Source organism: Leuciscus leuciscus, assembly GCF_965113295.1.
Source record: "Leuciscus leuciscus genome assembly, chromosome: 12".
NCBI lineage: Eukaryota > Metazoa > Chordata > Actinopteri > Cypriniformes > Leuciscidae > Leuciscus > Leuciscus leuciscus.
This window is the reverse complement of record NC_138736.1, coordinates 35062167-35076287: the sequence shown is the minus strand read 5'-3', so window position 1 is coordinate 35076287 and position 14121 is coordinate 35062167. Positions and strand designations below refer to the sequence as shown.

The 14121-nt window shown below is 36.6% G+C and overlaps 1 protein-coding gene across 1 annotated transcript in view; it reads left to right on the top strand.

Annotated features, from left to right (window-relative positions):
- trappc9 (trafficking protein particle complex subunit 9) overlaps positions 1 to 14121 on the top strand; it is a 225794-nt gene that overhangs the window by 127345 nt on the left and 84328 nt on the right. The window contains exons 18-19 of the mRNA XM_082186163.1: positions 1854 to 1996; positions 7339 to 7449. Of these exons, the coding sequence (XP_082042289.1) occupies positions 1854 to 1996; positions 7339 to 7449 (254 nt within the window). The remainder of the gene's footprint in view (positions 1 to 1853; positions 1997 to 7338; positions 7450 to 14121) is intronic.

Genomic DNA, 14121 nt, shown 5'->3' with positions numbered 1-14121 from the left:
CTGTGGTTTCATTGTGTCCTCATCTTCTCAACCTCAGAAGTGATGGTGTCTGCCCCTCATTTAAGAAAAATCTCTCGGGATCAAGCCTTGCTGGAAAAGTCTCTCCTGTCTTTGTGACGTTTGAGGATTTCCTGTTTCACATCTTTAACGTCGAGATTTAGTCTGTAACTACACATGATTCTTTCAAAAACTGTTGTTTTTTTGTGCCTTTAATATGTGTGGACAAACCATGATGAATAGAAAGTTCAAGTTAAAATAGAAATATTTTGTAACATTTCTTTACTGTCATTTTGTATTAATTGAATGCATCCTTGCTGAATAAAAGTATTAATTTCTTGCAAAAATATTTTTTACTAACCCCACACATTAATTAATTTGCTTCTCTATTTATTCTCCATAGACTAAATTGTATTGTTGGTTTGTTTACATTACGATTTATTAATTTGCTCATGCAATTTCCATTCATTAATTTGTTCATTTATTATTGTCTATACTTGTCTCTTATTTATTATGTTTGTTTATTTGTTCATCCGTTATTTGATTGACCCATTTGTTCATTAATTTAGCATTCATTAATAGTTCTTGGATTTTTGCAAGATGTTGATAAGGTCTGAAGAGTTTTGTTTGAGACACTCGTATTGTTTATTGCGTTTTGCCGTTCAGAGAAGGTATGATTTCAAATGTACGAGCTCCTAAAGCTCACATAAAATGAGCATGTACAGCTGCCTTACTTCAGATGGTCTTATCTGTTTGACAGGGTTGTTCTTGGTGGGAATAATAAACCAGTATCTGAAGTCTGACGGTTCAGCAGTGTGAAAGCGGTTTTCTGTTTTGATGGTTTTCTCGCACCGATTACACTTCTGAACTCCATTTGCGTGATGAGATAGCACTCTATTTTTTAAAGCGTTTGCTCTGGTGAGGTCTTGTATAAGACGCGGCAAGATGAGTGACGCCGATGATGGAAATTTAAAAGGTTTTGTTATTGCTTTTTAAGCAGGAAATGCACTTTAACCATTCAAATAATGTTTACATGATGCTCTTCCTTTTAAGTAGATTACAGAAATTGCAAAGATAGGAAAAATTGAGAAGTTTGTTCTTGAAGAATCCACAGTTCTGGCAAAATATAGCAATGCAGAGAAGGCCAAGATCTCTCTCACACACACACACACACACACACACACACACACACACACACACACACACACACACACACACACACACAGACTGATTCAGCTTGTCCTCCTCTTTCTGCATTCAGTTTCCTCTGCTTTTTCATCCTATTTTTAATCTTTCGTACTCCTTTCTTTTCTGCTAATATTAATCTTTCTAGTCATCTCCTTTGTACCTGCAATGAAAATCAAGCACTGTTGTCATGATTTATTCACCCGTGTCGTTCCAAACCCGTGGATGACTTTATTCCGTAGAACATAAACTAAGAATTTTAGCTGCTTTTTACAATACAACTAAAGTAGAAGTGACCAGTGACTTATAAGCTCCATAAAAGACAAGAAAACCACCATTAAAGTACCATAACAGTATTTCATATGACTTTTCTTTTGAAGTCATAATGTCTTATAATGTGGGTCTCTCATACATGACTTATACAGATGAATGGACTACATATACGGTGCTTTCATGTTATTCGTGAGGAGTTTGGAATGACGTGAATGACGATCATTTTTAGGTGAACAGATCCTTTAATGTTTTGTTTTTCCTGTTAGAGGTCATGTGATCATATCTGATCATGCTGATTTGCGCTCTTCAGTTGTGAATGAATTGGTCTGTGCTTGCGATCCATGATTCAGATCTGTTTCTGTTATTAATATGTTTTTTCCTCATCTGTCTCTCTGTAGACGCTGGAGGCTGTGTTGACCTTTAAGTACAGCGGAGGAGCCGGTCAGGTGGAGGGCTACTACCGCGAGCTCAGTCTGGGGGTCAGAGTGGATGTTGAACCTTCAGTGTTCTTCACACGAGTCAGCACTTTACCTGCCACCAGGTATCAAACACTACATCAACTCTATACTCCATAGGCAGCCATGTGTGTACAACACATCTTAAACAGACCATATTCGGTCCAGTTATATTGTTATTCAGGGTTTCTTGCACATACATTTTTTTTTACTGGCTAGCATTAACAGTGCTGTTGTTTTTAGTGTAAAGTCTCTAAACGAGGTAATAAAATATGATGCATTTCTGAGGATGCGTGGGCTTTAATCACCTTTTGGGAGATATTAGTACATAAAAACATTGTTACATTATCTCAGATGAAATATGATCATTCTAAACTGGTTAAAGACACATAAGATATTGTGGTTGTGTTGTCAAACAGCATCAGAGCACTACGAAGCCTCGCCGCACATCTTTTAGGTAGTTTGCATCATAACACACAGTAAATACACACTGTTCTGTGATGTCGGTGAGTGCTCAGTTGTATTATTAAGGGTGGAGTCTCCTCTGCCGAATGGAGTCGGATAAGGGTTTTTTGAAGAAGCCACTCTGCGCCGGTGAACCCGAACACTAATGTTTTGTGTGACACAGCAGAGGTGGAATGAATGACTGCTGCTGTCTCTGTCGGCTGAGAGAGAGAGAGAGAGAGAGAGAGAGAGAGGGATAGACAGATGGAGATGGATGGAGAGAGACTGATCACACCTTAGTAATGACCACTTGAAGTGACTCATTAGCTGTAATAATATCTGCTGTCTCAGTCATCTAGATCATCTATTATTCCTGTCGGATGGATCGGCTGCACACACACACACACACACACTGTCTCTCTCTCTCTCTGTGTTTTGCGGAGCGGTTCTTTGTCTGGAGTCTGACCAGTGCTGCGGAGTAACTGGCTGAAAGTAGTGATACTGCTTTCTACCTTTCTCAGTAGTTCAGCTGTTTTCATGATAGTCTAGTTTATCCAGTAACAAGCATTTTTTTCCACATACATTGAATGTCACTTTCAAATAATTTTGGGAGATCTGATTCATTTTAGAGAGTCAGTTTTGTTCAGATGATGCATTTTGATAAACTGGTAGTAAAAAAAAAAAAAAAATGGTCATGGAATTTCCTGGGTCATTTTTTTTCTTCTTTTTTTTCTTTCTCTTTTTACAAAGTAAAAATTGTGATGACATATAAAAATAGCTAAATATGGCTGTTTATCATTGTTAGTAAAATTATTATAATTTTTCTTGTATTAGTTATATTTAGTTTAAATTTAGCTTAAATGTATTAAAATGCGAGATTTGTTAGGTTAATGCTAATTATTGCCAATTATTATTAGTAGTATGTTTTTTTATATTTAATTTTTCATATCCAAATATAATATAGTTCTAGTAATATTTTAATTTAATGATGGTTATCATTATTATTTATTATCATTCTTTTGATTCAGTAAAATAAATTAACCTTTTTTGTTTTATGAATTTATGCATATTTGCAGTTGCTCTTTGTGAGTCTTTATGACATTATTTGTATATCTTTATTCATTACTTATGAGCTTCAATGTAGTCAGCCACTTTTATTAGTAGCTTACAGGGAAATGAACGTTTGGCTACAGTTTCACAGCCGCTTCCTCAACACTGTCCTGGACCTCCGTGGCAAACGTGCTTCATTCTGAACTTTATTTATTCAAGCGATGGCTATAAACCTCAAATTATGATTAGCTAATTCTTTCACACGAGGCCAAGAAAGTTTCATTTGGCAAATTGGAGACCGACCAAAAACAACAGCATCTGTGGCAAGCCGTTTTAGCTTCAAATGTTCCCAGCGTTACTCGTCGTAATTGCATTTTTACTAGTAAGAATTCAATTAGAGAGCTCTACAATTCAATTCTTACTAGTAACAATTATTATTAAAGAGCTCTCTATTTCTAACTAGTAAAAATGCAATTACGACGAGTGACGCTGGGAACATTTGAAGCTAAGACGGCTTGCCATACAGCATCTGTATTCACAGCACATAGAAATGGAAAATCCTGCTTGTGCTGAATGAGTGTGAAATATTCAACAGTCGGTTGGTCGACATGTTTCTCTGTTTCTCTTCAGGCGTTCTAAGAATAGCAACAAGAAATGCAAATACATCCATACGAGGACAAAAGGGTTTATAAAAGGAGTATTTAATGTCTTAATGCATATCTAAAACTGCCAAAATGTGTTGTAGGGTTAAGGTTAGACTATATGAATAATTTTGAACCATCATATTCTTGGTTTAGTTGCATTATTATATACTACAGTTACTTTTAATGGCTAATTATAATTTTCCAATTGTGTGTGTGTATATGTATATTTATATTTATTTATATATATATATATATATATATATATATATATATATATATATATATATATAATATTATTATTATTTTTATTATTTTATATATATATATATATATATATATATATATATATATAATATTATTATTATTTTAAATATTTTTAAATATTAAATATTTGTAGGTATTGTGTTAGATTAAACATTTAAATATTAAAATATAATATTGGTAATTATATTATTATTTTAATTCAGTAATAATGATTATCATTTTTATTTATTCATTTATTTAACTATATAAATTATTTTGTTACTCCACTTGTGTTCTGCAGCCTCTTGTGGATTATTAACATTTACATTAAGCAGTTTTTTATTTACCTTTAAGAATGCATTATTTCAGTATACTCTGTAAGAGAGTAACTATGAATAAATATTAAAATGGTTTGTAAATGTGCTTATAATTATTCATCAACACATTTAATGTAGCACAATATGCATTATGAATTCTTTCCATAATGCATTATGCAGAGGCTTTATAGGAACGGGACACATTCACACACGTACGCACTCAGACGCACTAATGTTCCCAGCATCTTGAAGGATCCACTCGAGCGCTGTGCTGTTCTTCAGCTCAGTTCCTCTGAGAAGATGAAATAATGTTGCTGAGATAAAAATCTTCTAGAAATGTCTGTGCGGCGGGTCCAGACAAATGGCCCATCGTCTGCTCTGAATAATGTAGGCAGAGTAGAGATCGGTTCCACACCACAGATCTGATGAATACTCATTGGACTGCCTCGGTTATTTCTCTTTAAAGGTTCTTAAAGATGCTTTCCTAACACATAAAGTGGTCCGTGACTAATGTGTGTGTCTCTAACTCACACCCACAGCTCTAATATGTGGACAAATGTACAGTGTGTGTGTGTGTGTGACAAACACTGTAAATTCAACAGGATGTTGTAAAAAGCAACGGTTTAATTACTAAACTCAGACACTCTTAACACACGCCCACAACACACACTTCACAATTGCTCTTAGATGCACTTAACACAATAATAATACAGGAAGACCATTAAATGAAAAACAACCTGTCATAAAAAAGAAGCTTTTATCTCGTCTGTGGTGTGAGCGGATGTTGTGAGACGAGGAACTCCGGAGGGAAATGCCAGAAGGATTGTTTGGGTTCGATACAGCTTAGACTCGCAACTTAAAACATAGACATTAATCCACTTATAATGGAAGTCTATGGGGAAAAGCATTCAGGATGATTCAGAGCAGAAATGTGCAGCGTATATATATATAGCAACACCGAAGTCAGAAGTTGTATTCCTAGGGAATGCATGAAATAATGAAATGTACATGTTGAATGCAACACAAGTCAGTAAGTAATGCATAAATGTCACATTTTGTAATTTTTCATGGTAATGACTGCATCGGATATAACTTTACACAGCCAAGGTTAGGCAGCAGTTCTTTGACATTAGTTTCATGTTGAGAGGTATCATTTTGCCGTGGCTATAGTACTACAATACTATAGTCTTTCTCCACTGACTTAAAAGTGAGTAAATGGGGTCGATATCATGTGACTCGTTGTGTTTAACTTGAAACGTTCCTCTTAATACTCGGTGGTTTGCAGGCGGTGACGTCATTGGACTCATCTGCTCACATGTCGAGAGAGATTGATGGAGAGCGAGAGAACGAGGGATGCTCGTGTTGAGTAAGCATTGGTTGGCACTCGCTCTCAATTCCTCTCTGCTATTTAAAACTTGGCAGCATCTCTTGTGATGATTCATTCTCTACTGATCACTGTAAGAAATGAGAGAGAGAGAGTGACACACTGTATGTCTTGACTGCTCTCCTTGTGCACTGAGACACACCGGCCATCATATCATTCAAGATCTCTGCTATTTATACACTCGGCTCACTGGGGCTTAAAGGCTCTATTACATGGCGAACCTGCCTTTTCTTGCAATAACAGTTTGAAATAACAGTTTGATGCACTATATTTGATGTGCTAATCCTTAAATGTGCATATGCAAGAGAAAGAAAAAAGAGTTTAATTCTAGCGGTCAGACAAGGTGACCATAGAAACTAAATAATGACTGTTTTTGTTGCAAGAAACCTTGACTGGAGTTAAAAGCAGTCTTCAGGAGGAATACTAGTAGTGAAGAATATGATTACTGCGGTGAATTTGAGTATTTGTTTTCATAAATAAAGTGCACACACACACACACACACACACACACACACACACACAAAGCTTTCGGACATGAAAGAGATTCTAACCTTTGATGTTTGGACAGAAGATGACAAGTGCATCTGCATGACCTCGGTGTGACCATCTGTTTTTGCATTGGCGTGTGTGTGTGTGTGTGTGTGTGTGTGTGTGTGTGTGTGTGTGTGTGTGTGTGTGTATTATGGCTATAAATTGATGTCAGAAGGAATATCAAAATTATTGAAACAAAGCCAATTTTGTTAATTTGTTTATATATACACTACCGTTCATGAGTTTTGAAAGAAGTCTCTCATGCTCACTAAGGCTGCATTTATTTGATAAAAAATGCAGTAAATAGAAGAATATTGTGAAATTGTATTGCAATTCAAAATAAGTGTTTTCTATTCACTACATTTTAAAATGTAATTTATTCTGTGTTTTGGAAAGCTGAATTTTCAGCATCATTGCTCCAGTCTTCAGTGTCACATGATCCTTCAGAAATCATTCTAATATGATGCTCAAGAAACATTTATTATTATTATCAATTTTGAAAACAGATGTGCTTTTTTGTGACAATGTAAGACTTTACTGTCACTTTTATGCATCCTTGCTAAATAAAAAATATGTATTTATTTGAATGATAACGTATATACTGCATAGACAAAAAAAGCATTTTACTAATATTTTATATAATAATAAACATGCTGCACCTAAAAATGCAAACCTGTGTGTTAAATGTCAAATGTGTCCTTTGTTGAAGTTTTTTTCTGAATTTTGCTATAATTGAGTATAGAAAGATTAATGTTCAAAAATGAATGTAATGAAATAACTGATGCACAGATTTGTTTTTCTCCATTTGTCTTCAGTACTCGTCAATGTCATCTCCTGCTGGACGTGTTCAACTCCACCGAACATGAGCTCACACTGTCTGCCAAGAACAACCAGGACCTGGTGCTGCACGCTAGCGAGTGTCAGAGGTACACACACACACACACACACACACACTTCTCCTTCATCGCTGTGATGTAATGGCTGATTGAAGACTGTCAGACAGCGTTCCCTGACCCTCTCCTCTGCTGACAGCTTTCCATTTCACGAAGGTTACTCTCGTGAACCAGAGATGCAGCGGGTCACGGGTTCTGGCTTCCGTAGAGTCGTGGAGAGACACACACACTTATAGTGTCTCTCTTTACGTCACAGCAGGGTTTTGATGTGTCACGTTGAAACTGCCTTTTTTTGAAGATATGCAGAGAAATGCAAACTTGAGGAGACAGAATTCACCACATGACGTTCTTTCATTTCAAGGAATGAAAGGATAAAATACACCTGACTATAAAATGAGGAAAAAATACTGATTCAATTCTTAATCATGTAAAGTTTTTACTTATTTCTTCTTTTGGAAGCGATAACTTATAAAACAGATAACTTTTGAAAGGTAGTGTATTTTAAATGCGAAATGAATTTTCTAATATTTTTGATGGTTAATGTTCTCAACTCACTCATGTGTCTCTGCTGTACATCTCTCTCTCTGCACTGTCCTGTTCACCAAAGCCATGACAATCCCAGAGAGTTGCATTGTGGGAATGGAGCCTTGATAGGTTTGTGCTGGCCTGCAGACATGCGTTTCTTTGTGTACGAGTCCTCCGCTCTCGTGACACCCGGCGGGGTCACGTACCCTTTCCCGATCACCCGATTAATGACTCGATTGGGAAATCTGCTGACAGAATCAGAGATAACTGATGACCAGATTACAGAAGCTGCGGCGGGATTGATTCTGGGGATGAAATATAAACAAGTACATACTGATCGATGTGTGTGTGTGTTGTTCTGGTTATTGATCTCATAGAGGGCTAAATCCCCCCCCCTAATGACGCTGTGTGTGTTTTGTGTTATTGTGTAGTTCTTCACACTGATTCTCTCTTTCTATCTCATCTTGTGGAGGTTCTCAGTCTTTTCCTCTGCGTCGTTCTGTCATTCTGTATGATGAATGCTTTCAGGGAGAGGTTTTTTAAAGGACGACACTGTCCTCGCTGCATACCAATCCTTCATGTCAATCATCTGCGGGCCGCCAGCGTGACAATGAGGCGTCCAGCGGTGCGAGGGTTCACCTTCACTAATACATTTCTCCCAGTCTTAGATCTCTTCAGCTGGCTTTTTTTCCCCTGTTTGACGGAGATTGTTTCTGTGAGAGCTGGATATGCTGGAGTTTCTCTCAGTGAAGTGCTGCTGTATTTAAGATTCAGATGAGATTTTGATTCCTTTCCTGGTGTGCATTTTGTGTTTTCGGCACTGCAAGTTTTTAACTCTTTCCCCGCCATTGACAAGATTTTCCTGCAATCCATGTTTTCACTGTTATAAGGTAGGGGGCGCTGTTACGCATCCTGGGAAAGAGTACGGAATCTCCAGATCCCAAAACAAGCGAAGAAGCAAAAGAAACAAGCGATAAAAGCATTGCTTCAGACACATGTAAAATAACGCAATCATCAAACATTAAACTGCATATAAATCCAAACAAGTTACCGAATGAAATGTCGACCCAGGACGAGCTGTAGGACTGTGAAGCATTAGGGGTGTTGATGAACTCGATCTACTCCATCTGTGTTTTGATCATCGTTCTGAATCCGATCCAGCTTTTTATCAGCTTTTTGTTCAAAATGTTGCTTTTTTTATGAAACTTACCCACATTCAAGTGTTGATGTTCTTTCTTTTTATATGTTGTACGTACAGATAGATATGATAAAATATTCTTGGGGCCCAGAAAATGTTGTGAAAATTATCAAATTTTTTTTTTTAAACACTTGCGAGGAAAGAGTTAAGAAATGTCCTTGGTCTAATTGCAAATGATTTTACTTCATCATATTTCATCATATTTTTCAGTCAATATATATATATATATATATATATATAAAAAAAAGATAAACAAAATAGGCTGAATAAAAATATGGTTATGACATATATATTTATTTTGTTTAGTAAAAATAAATAAATGAATCAATAAATACATTTCAGTTTGGCTAGTATGTGCAAAATTATTATTTTATCGATTCCCAAATATCTTTCTTGATGATAATACGTTTATTGTACGGCGATCCTTTGTAATGCTTGATTTTCACAGCACATTTTTATATGCCATCATATTTGAGCTGGTAACTAACTTGGATCATAAAGATCATGATAAGTTCATATTGAAGTCAAGACTCTGAGACATTGAAACCTCCTAACGTCTTCTTTCAAAACACACCACAAGTGTGCACACACTACAAAGCTGTACTCGAGGCAGGGTTAAAACATTTAAAACAGTTTTTCATTTTAAGTGTTTTTTACTCCTTTCTCTTTCCTAATTATTTCCTTGCCAAAATATCTTAATTAAATAAGTAAATTAGTTTGTTATTGTTCAGCTTCTTTTGATATTAATTTTAATTAGATTTTGGATTATGATGCGAGAAACTATTTGTAAGAGTTGGTAAGACGGATTTGAATGGATTTGAAAAGTCTCTTAATCTTCCCATCTTTTTTAAGAAGCGTGTGTGTGTGTGTGTGTGTGTGTGTGTGTGTGTGTGTGTGTGTGTGTGTGTGTGTGTGTGTGTGTGTTTTAGCTTGAGAAGTTATAGGTGCAAACAGTATGAACTTGTGAACAATGAATATTTCCTTATATATGTTTCTGATGAACATGTTAATATTTAAATGACCGGGCCGTGTGACACCTGAAAGGCTGGATGGTTACATGAGTGTGTGTTGTGAGAAGAATCAGCTGACTTCATGACAATCACAGCACAGGGAATTTTCAGTGATTGTGTTTGTGATGACCTCGTACAGTATGTGCATCTTCACATGTGCATATAGTTGATTTGTGTGGAACCTTGTTTGAACTGCCAGTCACTGATTCACACCTTTTGAAACATACACGCACACACACACACACACACACACACACACACACACACACACACACACACACACACACACACACACACACACACGCACACGCACACACATACCATTAAGGGCACTGAATTTGTGACACATTGTGCATTTTGGTTTTTTTGCATTCTTTCCACTTTTCTTGTGCATGTGTGTGCGTGTGCGTGTGCGTGTGCGTGTGTGTGCGTGCGCGTGCGTGTGTGTGTGTGTGTGTTTGCATGTGTGTGTGTGTGTGCGTGCTGGTGTGCCATACTCTGCTCAACTTCTTCATTACCCACATAATTTAAACAAAAGCCTGTTGCTGTAGCAACAAACCTCTAAGTGCTTCCTCCATGATGAAGGGCCACTTTTCTTTTTACTGTGTGTGTGTGTGTGTGTGTGTGTGTGTGTGTGTGTGTGTGTGTGTGTGTGTGTGTGTGTGTGTGTGTGTGTGTGTGTGTGTGTGTGTGTGTGTGTGTGTGTGTGTGTGTAAGGATGCATACTGCAATTTTCCCTTTCCCACAGTCTCAAGATGAAGCCGAAATTCTGTCCCCGAGTCGCCTACATAGGCAACATTTTAAGGCATCATGGGAATATCCCGTATGGACAGAAAATGCATATTAATTATGCTGTCTACTCAGATTATTTTAGGCCAATGCTAAGACAATCCTTCACAGTGCTGCAATTCCTAAATATATTGCATCAAGCTTATGAAAAGCTCATGACAAAAGATGGCAGACAAAACAAGACAAGAAATGTTTATTGTTGTATGTATACCATTATTCAGATATTCAAATACCAAATATTAAAATCAATTTAAGCTTATTTTGATCAACTTATCTATCTATATATCTATCTGTCTATCTGTCTGTCTATCTATCTATCTATCTATCTATCTATCTATCTATCTATCTATCTATCTATCTATCTATCTATCTATCTATCTATCTATCTATCTATCTATCTATCTATCTCAGGGCTGTGAAACGATTAATCGCATCCAAAATAAAAGTTTGTGTTCACATAATATATGTGTGTGTACTGTGCATAATTATTTTGTATATAAATACACACATGCGCATGTATATATTTAAGAAATATTTGCTTAAAAATACTGTATGTATATATATATATATATATATATATATATATATATATATATATATATATATATACATGTTATGCTTGTTAGCACAACACTAATAAAATGAGGAAAAACACACACATACCTAATTCTGAATTAGATCTCTTGCAGACGGAGGGATTTAATAACCTGTCATCTTTTCTGTGGACTCATCTGAGGGATTGTGTCGCTTTGAGTGTATGAAATTCTATTTCAAATTGCATCTGCTCTAATTGAACGACACAGTGAGTTAGTGTGATGTTCAGATGTTGTGAGGTTGTGTGTGTGTGTGTGTGCTGATGCTGGGTGTGGTGATGCGGCGTTGCCGTGGCGCAGTGATGCTGCTGTGTTTGCCTGTAACCGCGGGTTACTGGGAGCCAGTCTATAAATAGCTCAGTGTTTCTGCTGCTGGAGTCACGAGAGAGAACACACACGTGAGCTAAATATAACTCTCTCTCTCGCTCTCGCTCTCTCTCTCTCTCTCTCGCTCTCTCTCTCTCTCTCTCTCTCTCTCTCTCTCTCTCTCTCTCTCTCTCTCTCTCTCTCTCTCTCTCTCTCTCTCTCTCTCTCTCTCTCGCTCTCTCTCTCGCTCTCTTTGAAACTGCAGCAAAAAGCCATGATCACATAAATGCTGTATCTTTCTTTCTCTTTCTTTCTTTTTCTTTCTTTCTTTCTTTCATTCTTGAATGTAAGTGTGCATGCAAACTGATTGTTTTAAAATGCTGCAGCACATTTTTTGCCCATTCTGTCACTTTATTTCTTCTATAGCAAATATAGAAGTATTGCAATATCCAAAATCCTTGTACATGTTGGACATTTTTTAGTCCCCATGAAGAAAACCGACTACACATCATACAGAATGATGTTTTTTGAACATATATAATTGCAGAAGGTTTTCTGTGATGGGGATGTTTAGAGTTAGGGGATAGAATATACAGTTTGTACCCTATAAAAATCATGTCTATGGAAAGTCCCCATAAAACATGAAAACCCAGTGTGTGTGTGAGAGAGAGACAGAGAAAGAGAGAGAGAGAGAGAGAGATGTTGTCCTTTAATCTTTAGAGTCTGTTTCAGTTTCTTGTCTTCTCTCTCTCTCTATCTTTCTATTTTTTCTTTTTCTTTTTCCTTTGTAGTGCTCATGTATAGAATAGTATCAATCTCTGTCTATGCCTCGAGTCTGTCCAGATGCATTGATACTGACAGCTCGTGGTGAAGAACAGGGCTGTGTGTGTGTGTGTGTGTGTGTGTGTGTGTGTGTTGTGTTGTGTTTGAGGTTTTACCTCAGTGGTGAGAAATGTGAAGGATTTGTGAAAAAACAGCATTTAAATGCAATATTTCTTTTTATATGATTGTGAGAAAGATGGATGAATGTTAAACAAAAACCATCATAACTGTGTATTAGGTTGAATCTCAAAAAAAGGTCATATTTCACTCCAAATTAGTTTTAGTTTTTAGTTTTTTTTTGTATAGTGGTTTTCTTAATGCAAAATATAATTTTTGTTATATATCTGTGGGACATTAGCTTTAGGGGCGAATCACACTGATTAATTGGTTAGTGAGATTTTTGATTCAGTTGTAGTAGTCTTTGTGGCCGTGTTTTAATTGGCGTACCGTCACTCTTTATGCTAATTACAACATTAGCTGTTAAATGTTTTCATGATAAAACTCTCTCTGACAAGTAGCATCTTGAAATTCACCAGTTTAAATTTGCTTTATTGTTAAAATAATAACTGCTGAATTGAATTTTCTCAATCCCCTTGCGTCTGTAAGGGGATCTTTCAGTCTTTTTGTTCTTCTTTTTTTCTTGAGATGAGTCTCACATCTCAAATCTCTCTGCGGTTGGGTTCATTACTCTGGGCATCTCTGTAGAAATGTGTGAATGTGAGTTTTTCTGAGCGCTGCTCATGTTCAGCAGTGAGACGTCTTTCTTTGGAGCTTGTGTGAGTTCCCATATGAGATTCCAGATCGCAGATCAAGTCTCAGACGTTGTTTTTCTCAGTCCATCATGTCTCAACATCTCCTCTCACCTGCGTGTTGTTTTACAGGATCAGTTTATACGCGAATCAGATCGCATTTACTGACACGTCCATCAGCATCAATCCCAAAACACCTGCAGCCTCTTCACTGACAATAACCTCTCATCTCATGAACATCAGCTGACTAAACATCATCACTGCGGTAAAGAGAGAGATAGGAGGACGGAAGAAAGAAGGAACGAGGAAGGAAGAAAGGAAAGAGGAAGGAAGAACAGAAGAATGAAGCAAGGAATGTAGATTAAAAGAAAGGAAGAAATTAAGAACAAAAATAAAGGTAGGTAGATCAAAAAGGCAAGGAATGAAGACGGAAGGAAGGGAGGAAATTAATGAAGGAAGGTATGAAAAATAAAAAAGTCAGAAAGGTAGAACGAAAAAGGAAGGAAAGTAGGATTGAAAAGGAACAAAGGAGGGTAAACAGAAAAGGGAAGCAAGTGATATAGAATGGAAGAAGGAAGGAATAAAGAATGAAAAAGAAGTTTGGAAGAACAAAAATGAAGGAAGGTAGAATGAAAGGAAGAACGCAAAGGACAGTAGGAAGAATGGAAAAAAATAAGGAAGGTTGAATGAAAAAAGGAAGGAAGTTAGAACAA